This window comes from Serinus canaria, chromosome 1, assembly GCF_022539315.1.
Source record: "Serinus canaria isolate serCan28SL12 chromosome 1, serCan2020, whole genome shotgun sequence".
Classification (NCBI taxonomy): domain Eukaryota; kingdom Metazoa; phylum Chordata; class Aves; order Passeriformes; family Fringillidae; genus Serinus; species Serinus canaria.
The window spans coordinates 27242486-27255716 of record NC_066313.1 but is presented as its reverse complement, the minus strand read 5'-3'; the positions used below and the strand labels follow the sequence as shown (position 1 = coordinate 27255716).

Below are 13231 nucleotides of genomic sequence, written 5' to 3'. Positions count from 1 at the left end.
AGATAAGGTATGTGCCTTTTAGTGCCTGCCTTTATTGACTCTGAAATTATTTTACAGTTTGAAGCTCTAGAGCCTACGGAATACTTACTCTGTTTTTTCTGTATAATAAACATTCTCTAGATTAGCTTTGTGTCAAGGATCCTATCTAGGACAAGCTGTGATTCCTTCATCCATCTGTGGGCTACTCTTCCTAGGATCTACCATCAGGTATAAGAGACAGTTTGCACACCTTGGAGCCATTGTTTAAGGCTTTGCAGGCATCAATGAAGTGGTCTCTTTTGGTTTTAGCCTTTTTTAGTAGTGAAGAAAAGGAAGGAAACAAGCTTTTAATGTTGACAAATACAAATTTCATCCCTGCTAACGGAGAGGTAGGCTACCAGTGACAGAGGCAGCAGACTGTGACAGTATTGCAAATTGTAGGCTGAGACTGGAGCCATAAGACTTGTGGCTCGCAGTAAGAATACTGTCTCCGTCTCCAGCTTGCCAGGGACTTGCCCTGTCTCCTTTCAGAAAAGAGCCTGCCTTCCTGATGTGACCCCTATCTCATTTGCTTTCACATTACCTCAGCACTGTGACTTCCAATCTGTGGTCTGCAGCCCCCCAAGGAAAGGCACAGTGATACTTTTGAGACTTACAGAAGCAAAAGCTAGGCAAGCCTAGCCAGTAGGCTTAAAGTTACTAAACTAAGATGCATGTCTCCACTGGAAAAGCTAATAAGAATTCCAACTGGAAAAGTCAAGGAGTTCATGTGCTGAAATCTAATGACTTGTTTAACTTTGGGTTAGAAAATTTCACTAAGACTAAAAGACCAGCTAAGTTAATGAGGCCAGCTACAGTGTACCTGTGCATTGTAAGTGTGTCTCAATCTCTTTTAATTTTCAACAGAATTGAGAGTCCATTAAATCTCTTCCTGAAGAAAAATTGCAAGGCCCCAAAACAGCAACCTTTTTCAGCAACAATACATCACTGGTGTGGCAAGCCTGAAACCACCTAGGAAAACATGTGCCACGTGTGAACAGTTTTTATCCCCTTTCCCTGGCTGCAATCTTGCCTGTGGAGTGTCTTGATTTTTGTATAGCATTTGCATGCTACCATGACCAAAAAGCCTTCCTGGAACAGACTCAGCATTGAAGGTAATTACAGCTGTGCTACAATCATAGTGTAGTTTCCTCACAGGAAAGCCAGTGACAAGAGAGGCACCTTGCTGGCACCTGTTTTAATGCAGTTAAGAGCTTCTCTTCAGTTGAAATACATCTGACAAAAATTTGTCAGGAGGCAAGCTGGACCAGCCAACCAAAAATAGCATCACCACAGTGGTGTATTCTAAAATTGAAGCTTCTATGACCCTTTACTGAAAGTTTCTCAATACTCTTTGAAGTTCTTTTGCTGGTGTGGAAGACAATTTAGATGACGATGATGAAAGAAGCGTGGTGACATCTAGACACTTCATGAGTCCTGTAACTTTAAATCTGAGAACAGCTGAGGCTGCTCTTATTCCTTTGATCATTTGGCTATGGTCAGGCAATTTTAATTTCATCACATCATCATGGAGCCTTTGACACAACTGAACACAGAAGAGATGTTTACTTATCTACAGTATCTTTATGGGTGGGATGATATATTTTTTCCCCACAATGATCCATTGGTTATTTTCAGGGAGGAGCAACTCCATTATGTAATTACTCGTTCTTTGGGGCACTAGCACATAGGTCTCCATCCCACCCATGTCCTTTCAATTTAACTGGTACTCATGCTCTTAAGGAAAGATAAGGTGTTCATGTGGGACACCAAGCGCCAGTGCATTGATTACAGAACCTGTTTATCAAACCCAGGTTCTGCTGTCTGCTCATTCTCTGAACTGCCTGACCACATTAAGGTCTTGCATGAAAACAGTTCTGGTCATAACAGATGGTGCTAGATGAGTGTTAATGATACTCTAATCCAACATTTCACCTAGCTGGTTTGGAACACTTCTTTTACTACCACTCACTAACAGTACCAATAACTACAAAAAGGACAGGAGTGAAAAATCAGATTGTGCATCTTAAGAGTTCAGAATTCATGGCTAAAGCCACATAACCAATAAAGCAAATGTTAGCTCTCATGTTATTTTTGCGTTACATTGCATAGGATCCATTGTAAATGGAAGTGATTTTTTTTTTCATTTTTTCAAGGTAAAGGGCTTTATATTGTGAGCTGTGGTTTTGTATGGTGTGTCAAGTGTACTTCTAGTGTTTACAGAGAAGCTGGAAATTAGTCTGATGGTGATGGGCAATAGTTGCTCTGTTTGTAAAAGTTCCTTTAAAGATGGATCAGGTGGAATCCCACACAGGGATGGGGTAATTATGCCTTGATGGTGATGATCAAGCCTGCCTGGAGAAAAGAAGCTGCAGGTGATGGCAGCCTGAAAGTCATGTGAGGAGCAGCCAATATTCAGGTCAAGCAAAGAGAAGCCAGAAACTAGGCCTTGGAAACAATGGAAATAACCTTTTGAGAAATAAATCATGGGAATATTTTTCTGCAGATCTGCCTCTGAGATAGTGAGAATCACAGTTCAAAGCATAGGTTCATCCTTCAAGGACACAACAGGCAACAAAAGATGTAAAGCCTTTTCTTTCTAATTGCTTGCCTGCAAACTCACCAGTATTTTAGTTGGTATTATAATAGAAGTTGTTTTGTTTGGGTTTTCTGTTTGTTTGGTTGGTTGGGTTTTAATATTATTATTATTTTAAATAGCCTGTTAGTCTTCTTGGAGGACCATGCAATAGGCAGGGTAATCTCCAAGCTCCATCTGACTTGTGCTGCTTTTGTGTTGACATGAGGAAGTTCAGTGAACCTTGTCCACTCATTCAACAGCTATAAAAGAGTGAAGCAGCTTTCTGGAGCTGCCAGGCAACAGGGCTGTCACCACCCCAGTGCCCAAGCAGCCATGGTGATGAATGTCATGGCTGTACAGCATCTTCAGCTCACAATGTGCTCTTTTCTGCCCTTCAGGTCACAACACTGAGTGCATTGGCCAAGGCTGTTACTTGGGTCTCTGGCAGTGACTCCTTCCTAGACTGCCGTGGCTCATGCAATCTGGCCTTCCCTACAGCTATTAATTTACACTTCACTCGTTCTCATCTCACTGGTTTGTATTCCCTCTTCTCACAGTTCTGAGTAAAGCATATCTGGATATGCATAACAATTTTTTCCTTGTCTCCCAAACTGACACAAAATAACTAATTTTCAATTAACAGGATTTCATCAACAAATATCTCTCCACCAGTCTACAGATCAACAGCAGCAGGTCATGTCAGGATACAACCCTGAAGCCAGAGCTTCATTTCCAGGTAGTTGTTGACTTTACTAAGCATATTTCCCTTATTTCTATACAGATCCTGTTCACTCAGGGGACCTAATCCCCTATGCCTGATACTTAACTGAGAGCAGTGAGGTGTACACTGCTGCTCTACTCCAGCTTCAGAGGTGATGGCACTCCTCTGTGTTAGCACCTAAAGGACATGCACGAACAACAGTTGTGGGAAGACGTGCACAGAAGAGCTTTTCTGATGGCTGTTTTTCACACGACCTTTGGATGCTACAAAAAGCTGACTGGCTGAGACTCTTCCAAGTAAGACTATCTGAGTAAGAGATCATCAAGTCTGACTAAGTGATCATTGAGTCTGACTCAGTGAGCTGCCCAGGTTTAACGAGATAGGAGTGCTGTGCTGGACTTGCTTGCAGGTTGAAGGCTCTTTGCCCCATAACACTATTTCCTTTGTGACCAGGACTATCTGTCTGACCAAGAAGTGGTGGAACAGAAACCAGCCATCAGCTGTTACTGAAATCTGGGACCGCTGAGTCTGGTGGAACACAACCTTACCTTGCTAGAACCTGAAGGCATGCAAATGTTATGGTGTGGTCAGTGATATAGAAGTTGCTGACAGGTCACAGGTACTTGATCTAGTCTATTACCTAAAAATTTATCAGTGTAGAGTTTGAACTATGCCTGGACTTTAATAGGACAGCAACAGCATAAAAAACCCCAAAAGAAATTATCTGATTTTTTTTGCTTAATCAAATTGTATTCACATAGCTTTGGCAGTTGCTGTGGTCATAATTAAACTTTCCATGGAACATGAGGGGCAGAACTCAAAACTCTTGCTCCTGAACATGAATCATCACATAATTTCCAAAGTTTTCAAGTGGTTTTGGAGCCACAGTAGTTGTAGTTAGTAGCTATTAAAAAATTGATAGCCTTTGGGATACTAATGCCACTTAGGCCACTGGCATTTCATGCCTATCCTTAGTCTTGTTTGAAAGTAGACTTTGGGAAAGCTGAGCTGATCAAGTGCTGTGCACACTGGGAAACTCAAAGAAAGCTTGAAACTGATAGCAATGCTTTGAAGTATGTGTGGAAGCAAGCAAGAGTATGGAATAGGCAGGAAAATAATTATGTCCTCCTCCTCACTGTGAATAAAAGACTGACAACAATAGCAGCCTGGAAGGGAGACCAAGAAAGTCATTGGGAAGCTTTAATAATGCTGTGATCCAAGCAGGAATATAAGTTGGGAAAAATAAGCTCCACAAAGCAGCTACCAGCTGAGAACTGAGCCTTGCCAAACTTTTAATATGTAATAAATATGGCACAATTTGGCAGCAGTGGTGTTCATGTGATTCCTGAAATAACATACATCCAAGTTAAAAATGAAGTTCACCATGAAAGAGGACCCTTTTACAAGCAAAGACTGGTGAAACCACATCTCCCAAGAAAATGTAGTAGCTAAAAAAAATGAAGTGTGTTTAATTTACAATTCATTCAACAATATAAAGAGAGAAAGTCATATTGAGAAGCCCAACATGCAGCATTCTCCAGCACAAATGGCTTGGAACTTAGGTACTCACATGTACTCATGGGAGTATGAATGGATTATGCAAGTACTAATCACATAGACAAAAATTGGAAATTGTGGATAAAAGGAAAATTTCAAGATAGGCCCACAAGCTGGGAATGAGATAATCACAGCATTAAAGATAAATATTGGATTGCTCAGTATGTTGTATTGTAGTCATACATAAACTGATACAGAAAATCTAAAGGAATAGATATTACATAAAATCATGAAAAAAAATCAAAATGTAAAATCATGAGGACATTTTGTGCCTCGGCTAAAAATTCAAGCTCAGAATTCTAATGAACAAACAATTCTAAATTATCCCACAGAAGCAAAGATTTAGGCAGGAAAGGACCTTTGGTTCTCTACTCCAATCCCCTGCTCAGAACAAGGCTGACTTCAAAGCCAGGCTGGGGTGGCTTAGGGCCTCGTCTATTAAAAGCAAAATGCAAGAGGAAAGCATAACTCCTCATCACAATCTGCTCACAGCTGATGCAATTATATTTGAAAGCAAATTAGTGATTAATAACTTTTTATAATGTCATTTTACAAACTGCCAAGAAGCAGTGCCACTATGCCTGATAAGTGAATTTGTTCATGATTGGATTTGAGAGGTCCTTTTTGAAGTTTCAGTGGTATCTGAAACCAGTTCAGGTAGCTAGGCTGTTTGTGCAGCATGAGGAGTCTTAAAGAAATGTAAGAGCAAGCAAATTCTGTACTCCTGACACCTTCAAAGTGGCCATCATTGGTTCCCTAATGTATGTTAAAAGGTGGAAATCTACCACTAGTACTGTAACACACCTCTCTATGCCCACCTGGTGTTGCTGTGGCAGAACTTCAAAGCCAAAAAAGAATTATCAAGGAATATGTTAGAGGAGGGGGGAGGTGGGTGGTAAGGTAGATAAAAGGGGATTGTAGGAACTACGGTCTGCCTCTTTAAAAGCCTGCTTTCCAATAGTAGCCTAAAGTGAATAAAACCCTTTCTAAGTAGCTACTACAAAGCAAGCTAGCACAAACCTTTCAACAAACAAAACTCTACAGACACTTAAAGTAGAGACTTTCACTCAAAGACCACCCATAAGCTTAGGCAAGATGCTGGCGAATGTGGTGCAGAAGTTCTGAACTACAGAAGAGCAGCCCAAAACTGAGTGGTGTTCTCAGGCTGAACCCACGTGTTAATGGGAGCATTGTCTGCCCTGGATACAGCCACGGTCTGACCATGAAACAACCACACCTGGCAAGCCACTTCATCCTCTGTCATTGGCTACAAGTGAGGAGAAAACAAAGGTGTAGTTCTGCCTCCACAGACTTAGCCAGCCTCTTCTGGGCTATGCCTCAGGGGCCTCGTCCATATAAAGCAGGAAAATTCCCCACAGCAAATTCCTCCTCTGTGCGATAAGTATATTGACACAAATCCAGCTCCCTGATGGGAGATCTCCGGCATCTGAGGTTAGGTACAAGTAGCAGTGTTACATGAAGTACACCCTTCAGCTCTGTGTGCAACACAGCTCAGATGTTTCCAGCCTGTTACTAATCAACCTAGTCAGATTATTCAGTACTAATCTTGGCCCTTTTTTGTCAAAAAATGTTCTGAATTAATTTCCGTTCTTTTTTGAACATACTTAATTCTTCATTTTGAAGGAATAGTTTCAGAAAAACCTGTTCAAAGTTCTCACTACAAGAGAATCAGCCATTGTTCCCTTTTTGCTTGTGGCAATTTGTCGGACTTCCACCTAACAGTTATTGGGAAATTATGTAACTAGACAAATCTCCTCAAAAGACTTGCTCATGAGAAGTCAATGGATCTATTCTTCATCCTCTGTTGTTTTATCAGTCATCCATATCCTGATCTGTTAGTTTTGATTTCTCTCAGGCCATGTTCCCCATAATTTTCAACAATTCTCAGTTACAATTAAATTGTGAATATGCATATTTTAAAAAGCAAATAGCACAAGCAGAAGGATTTGCTAACTCCTCACACTGCTCGGAACTTACTGTGCAACACTCAGATGTTCTGTAATAAAGGTTTGATTTTCTATCAGATTTTGGTTTCAGAACACACTTTTCAGTTGTTTTGTTCAATCTGCTCAAGAGGCAAACTTCATCCTGAACATGCCTGGAGCCTAGAATTGGGGTAAAATTACCACACAGAGAGTTGATGAGACAACAAAGGGAACAATGGGCAAAACATGATCTACATGTATGTCTCACCAGGGCACCTGTTTTGAGCAGGGTGTAATAATACTACTAATAATAACCAAAACAGCTTTACTAATGAAACAAATGCAGTTATGCCAGTACAGGAGAACCTCACTGTCTGGCTCTACTTCACCCAGCAGTGCTGCCAGGAAGGAGGAGGAGGCTGGGGTGGATTTAAACCAGCCACAGCACATTACAGAGGAGAGTTACGGAAATTAGTTAGGAACAGGCTGTCTCCAGGTCTACTTTAGAGCAGGAAGGGTGAGGAGTCTCCACTGGAAAGCTTGGGACTTGCTACAAACACAAGAGTACGGATGAGGAACTGAAACTGTGTATTAAAATATGTGCTAACTACCACATCATAGTCCCTAAAATCCCTTTTCTTTGTGCCTTCCTTCCACCACTCCCACAGCACCTAAATTCCCTTGTCTTTGTGTCTTCCTTCCACCACTCCCACAGCACTGCTGCTACAGAGGAAACCACCTTCACTGATGTAGGTTGTGACACCAGAGGGGCTGCCCAGCTATGCTTCATACAAAATAGCTGAACTTGCACAAAAATAGCTGAGAGTGCAGCTGTCTGTTGGGGTCCATTGTTGCAGCAGTTTCAGGAGTACATTTTGAAGCACTTCCATCAACTCAATTTTACAGTCACAAAACAAAGAGAAATTCCTCTCTCATTGTCAGCTGTGTGACCAAACACCACTGCTTGGTATAAAGTCCAAGAATCTTGCAGCCCACCCACACAGGCAGATTGCTGCCCCATGAGTTAACAGTTATTTCGTCAGTCAGCTGCTGAATTAAAAAACCTATAATGTGTTTCTAATTTCTTGATAGACTGAGACAGAAATACTTTTGTTCTACCTATTTTCCTGTGGAAAAAAGACGTGAGATTTATGTGCAGCATAACAGAATGAAAAACTGGGAGATTATTTATTTTTTCATTTTTCTTCATTGCTTTATTACTTCATGGAAACAATATATTTCAAGGATATGTTAAATCATACTGGAAGTCAATAGGCATCAGTCGTTAAAAAGCTGGCTAGGGGTGAGCCTGCACAGGTGAAGGGAGAGAGACTTATAAAGCCTAAAATGTCCAGGAGGGGGTGGAGCCTCAGAAGCTCAGTTTCCAGAGGCAGGGTAAAATTTCAACATGGATTATATTTTTCCATAATTTAGTACTGCCAATGGCTCCCCTTCCTTGAGTGTGGGTACTCACCCCTACTTCCGGAGGGTCGGGAAGCCAGCCCAGTTCACCCTGTGCAGTGCTTGTGTCAAGTAGATCCACTGAAAACCAGAGGAGAGGGAAAAAATAAATCGGTGACCCAAATCATATAGCCCACAGAATGGTTTCATCCGTGTTTTGTCAAAGGTAAAGCCTGCATTTCCTCTCTCAACCCCACCATCCTTTGAAACCTTTCACGTTCAAAAAGCATGACTAGAGGAGGGACGGAAAGATACGAGACAGGGCAGTTAGTCAGGAGTTAAAAGTTTTTACTAATATATGAGACCCCCTCCTATACACATCCAAAAAACTCAACCCTGACAAATTTTATCACTTCCTAAAACTGTCCCAAAAAGGAAGAAGGAGGCTGAAGCCTATTCAAATGGGTACCCGGCATGAGCAGCTGAACACATCTTTCCTTGAAATAGGAAGGCAGCAAACTAAATGGCTGAAGAGGAAGGCAATCAAATAAATTACCAACACAAAAGATCAATCAGTGTCGCCTGGAGGGACTATTCAGTACTTGAAACACAGTAGGAAAGTTCAGAGGCAGTGTGAAGTTGTAGAAGGGACTTTCTATTGTCGCGGTACCCAAAAGCCCGGAGATGCATCACTTGTGCAAATTGATGAGCCCCCTACTTCTAACTCAAACTGTCCACCAGCAGACGATGGCCTAGAAATCGTTTAACCCTCTCCCAACCTTCCGACTTTTTTGGCCGGGACATCGAGAGAGAGTAATGGCTCCGGCCACAGCACGGCCACCTCCTGCGGTATTGCACAGCTGCTTTAAACCTCGCTCCTGGAGTCGTGTGACAAAGGAGAAAATCATTGGTATGTTCATTTTTAGCCCTCAAAGGAATTTGAAAACGCGATCACGGTTCGGCCTAAAGTCTTGATCTGAAGACACGTTTAAAAATGTGTCACTTTGTAGGCAAACATTGAGAAAGCAGAGGAGTTGGAATAAGACACACTGTGGGATGTGCAGCTTTGTGCCTGCCTTTGGGTCTGCCGGTGCTGCCAGAACAGACTACTGGTTTCTGTGCACCTATCAAAGTCCCAGCTTAGGAACATAGGAAACAGGAAAAATTCTTTGGATTCCCTTTTAGATTCCTGTGGGTGTATTCAGAGGGGTCGTTTCTGAACATCTCAGAAAAGAATCTGGGGGTGAAAGGTAGGAGTGGGGAGATTTTTAAATGGCATTTAAATAACCAGGTTTCCTCCCCCTCATCTGACTGTTTTACAAATACTCCCTGCCAACTATAAGTAATAGTGTAAAGTGCAGATCAGCAAGAGTCCTGAGGAATGAGGAAGCAGGCTGTGGGCCCAGAATCAGAGATAAGAGGGATTGCGCTGCTGTTCTCACCTCTGAAACACCCTTTCAGGATGGGAAAGGGGAAAAGCAGGAATCCAGGTTTTGCAAGTTTGAAGTGTTCACAGTATGGTCATATGGCAAAACCTTCCTAGCCACAGACTCCCTGTCCAGACAAGGCTTCTCATTCACTTCCCTTCTACTCTCAATCTCTTTATTTGAGATAATATTCTTTTGTGGTTAGCTCCAAAAGCTCAGAGGGTGAGGTAGCCTGTCCTGCCAGAACCATCACTCAGATAACATCTATGCCATCCCATCCTCTTCAGGAGTGGAGCAGCAATGTGGAGTGAACAGCATGGCAAGCTCTAGCAGAGCAAGGGGAAAGGAACTTGGAAGTGGCCAGGACAGGAATCTGGCAGAGCTCTTGTGCCATGCTCTGCACTGCCAGCAATGACAGCTCCTTCAGCTGCTGAGTGCAGGTGGGACAAAGCCCATTGCCAAGAAGTACTTCTTAAAGTGAATCGCACAGCAGGGATTCTCCACAGAAAGGATGATTGAGTCAGTAAGACTACAGAGGCAGAGGAATAAAGTCTTCAGGGACTACTAACTCTCTGGTCCACAGCTTTGCTGCTAGGAGTCTCATGTGGCTGTCCAGCCACAGGGGAAGAGGTGTCCCCAAAAAGAAGAAAGGCTTCAGATAAGAGAGGACGCCTGGAAAATGAGCTGTTTCCCTGACAGACAAGTTAAGGAAGAGTGGATCACAGACACAGCCCAGATGAGATGGCTGAGATAGGGGAGAAGCGGGCAGACAGGTCCCTGACTGTTACTGCCAACTACTGGTCACACGCTTCTGGAAACCGAAGCCTGCGCGGTGCCACCCGGTGTTCCTTCTCACCCAGGCTGGCCTTCTCCACTGGGTCTGCCAACTGCACCCATCACGTAGCTGGATCCTTAGTGGAAACGTGCTTGTCAAAGAGCCTTTAAAAGATCACTGAGCACTCGCAGAACCAGAGCTGAGCCCATGGCTGAACTGCCAGTTGTGACTAAGTCCCCTCAATCCAGAGCCTTGAAAAGTGAAGGAGGACTGTCCTTGGGATGGAAAAGCCCCAACACCTCTTGCTGTACAAAACAGAACTCCCTAGCAGGAATTGACTGCAGGAGGAGGTAGGAAACAGAGCCGAGATTTGGCACTTCCCTCACCTCTCTAGTAAAACTTAGCATTCTCCCACGTTTCATAACCACTGTGCAACTACCAAGATGGAAGGAAAAAGAAAATCACTACATTTAATAAAAGGGAGTAAGTGGTACAGGGAAGGGAAACACGGAAGCCTAAAGAGGTGGAAGAGGAAATTTTAAAGCCCAGCTCCGTCTTCCAGGAGTAGGGTAGATAAAAACTCCGATAAAATGACTGTCCGCTTGCTCATAAGGGTTAACTCCTAGGAGGGCTTCCTGAGGAAGCTGCGGGGGTGTTGCCAGAGGAGGAGAGAAACTTTCTGAGTTTGTGTTTAAACTTGTTATCTGCAAGGCCCGTGTTTGAGGGGAACAGGGGCAGAATTCTCTTGGATCACTGGATATGCGGAGGCATTTGTGCTTCAACTAGGAGGAGGTGAACGAGGGCGAGAACATACCGGGGTTCGTTCACTAAACCACCGAGATTCGGATGGGATTTGCCAGGCCGTGGTCCCCCCACTGCCGGCTGCCCTTCCCTGACCCCCCAGTCCCTCGGAGGTGTCCCTGGAGCCCCAGACGCGTGGGCCACCTCCCGTTCCCTGCCCCTTAGCGAGGTCGCTCTCGCTGCGCGCCCCAGCCCAGCCCTCCAGGCAGAGGGACCGGCGGCGGGTCCCACGCTTACCTTCTTTGCCGTGCGCCTCGGGAGGAAGGAGAGCCCAGAGGAGAAGGAGCCCGAGGGAGAGCTCCATCCCGCCGCTGCAGGCGCTCAGCCCCAGGCTGGCCGGAGAGGGGGCCCGGCTCGCAGCCCCCGCCGGCTCCGGCCTCCGTGCCCGGGCAGCTGCGGGCAGCGCATGGGCCTCTCCCGCAGCCTCCCGAGCGCGGCGCGCACGTTGCACAAGCGCCCGCCTGGCCCACGGTGGTGATGAAAGATCAAGGCGAGTGGGTGGAGAAGCCTTACTGCCTTTACCTGTTCTAAGGGGCTGGTCACAGACTTCCCATCTGGCAGGCAAATAAACCCACCTTAAAGGCAGCCACCTCTTTCCTGGGAGCCTCCCTCCACCTTTGCTCCACTCCCGTAAGAGGCTCCCGATTGCCACCTCCTGGGCAGCCCTCGCCATCCTTCCCGGTCCCGCCGGCCCCGGCCCCGGCTTTAAACTGAAATTTTAGGAATTAATTCTTCAGGGTGGTGCAACTGGAACAGGTTGCCCAGGGAGGTTGTTGCTATTCCATCCCTGGAAGTGTTCAAGGCCAGGTTGGATGGGACACTGGAGCAATCTGGTCTAGTGGAAGGTCTAGCTCCAACCCCCATGGCAGGGCAGTTGGAAACAGATGATCTTCCAGGTCTCTTCCAAGACAAGCCATTCTGTGATTCTGTGATCTGTGATAATGGGGCTAAAACCACTGAGCCATCCTCACTGAATATGATTAGGAAATCCATCTGTACACAGGGACAGCAGTCTGTTTCATTCCCAGGTATGTCACAGAGCGACAGGGATACCACTTTGTCTGCCAGAATTACTGTTGTTTGTTTAGTATGCTCCTCTGCATTGATGGGCAGTGCCTGCTTTTCAGCAAAAAAGAAATCATGGGAGAGGAAGCAAACTAGAAGGATTCTTTCTCTGTGTACAAAGACCTCATGGGACTTTTCGTTTTCTTCCTGAGGGACATAAATATGAAAGAACTTGCCTTTGTTCTGTCTCTTCTGGCATTCATCAAGGATGTTACTCCCACCCATACACAGCTATTACACCCCTCCCTCTAAATACAGATGGTATTATTGCACTTACACTTGCTGTACAGCTGCATTCCTCCTGCTCTCTTCCTCCTCCTCCCCAAGGAAGGCTAAAGAAAGGACCTTGTCAGGTTGCCTAGAGAGACTGGGGGATCTCCACCCTTGGAGATGTTCCAGATTTGCCAGGACACAGCCGTGAACAACATAACCACCTCTGGAGTCAGCCCTGCTCTGAGCAGCATTTGGGACTGTGGACTCTCTGAGGGCTCTTGGATCTAATCTTTCAGTGAATCCTGTGGTTCTCAAACCATACATCTTGAGAAAGCAAGATCTATCCCAAGATGTCTGAACATAGGCAAGAGAAATTTCAGAACCGGTGGTTACAATACTAAGTTTTAAATTTTACATAGCACGTGAAGTAAAATATAGGTGCAAATAATTCAAATGTAAATGGCATTTAGAGTAGTTGTACCTTAAATTTGTTGCAGTTTAATCCTGTCTAAAATTTTCTTTATCAGTCCACAGTACTGTCTCAAAACTTTTATGCCTGTTTCCCCCACAATTGAATGACTCCCATTGCAGGAGTCATATAAGATTTTTTGGTCTACAATCCATACCTTGAGTTTGTGCTGGGGGAATGTGTCCATTTAGGGCTTCATTTGTATAGTTCTTCAGTCTGTGAGGTAGCAGTGGGGCAGACAGACCCACAGCTAACTTCCC

The 13231-nt window shown here is 44.4% G+C and overlaps 1 protein-coding gene across 2 annotated transcripts in view; it reads right to left on the bottom strand.

Annotated features, from left to right (window-relative positions):
• The window catches only part of EPHA1 (EPH receptor A1), a 34236-nt gene extending 22595 nt beyond the window's left edge, over window positions 1-11641 (bottom strand). Inside the window, exons 1-2 of one of the 2 annotated variants that reach the window (XM_050970856.1) lie at window positions 11462-11641; window positions 8295-8362 (exon numbers count right to left, since the gene is read on the bottom strand). In XM_050970856.1, coding sequence (XP_050826813.1) covers window positions 8295-8362; window positions 11462-11528 — 135 coding nt within the window. In that variant the 5' untranslated portion in view covers window positions 11529-11641. The remainder of the gene's footprint in view (window positions 1-8294; window positions 8363-11461) is intronic. The other variant, XM_009102652.4, reaches the window with a different exon arrangement.
• Window positions 11642-13231: the final 1590 nt, after the last annotated feature.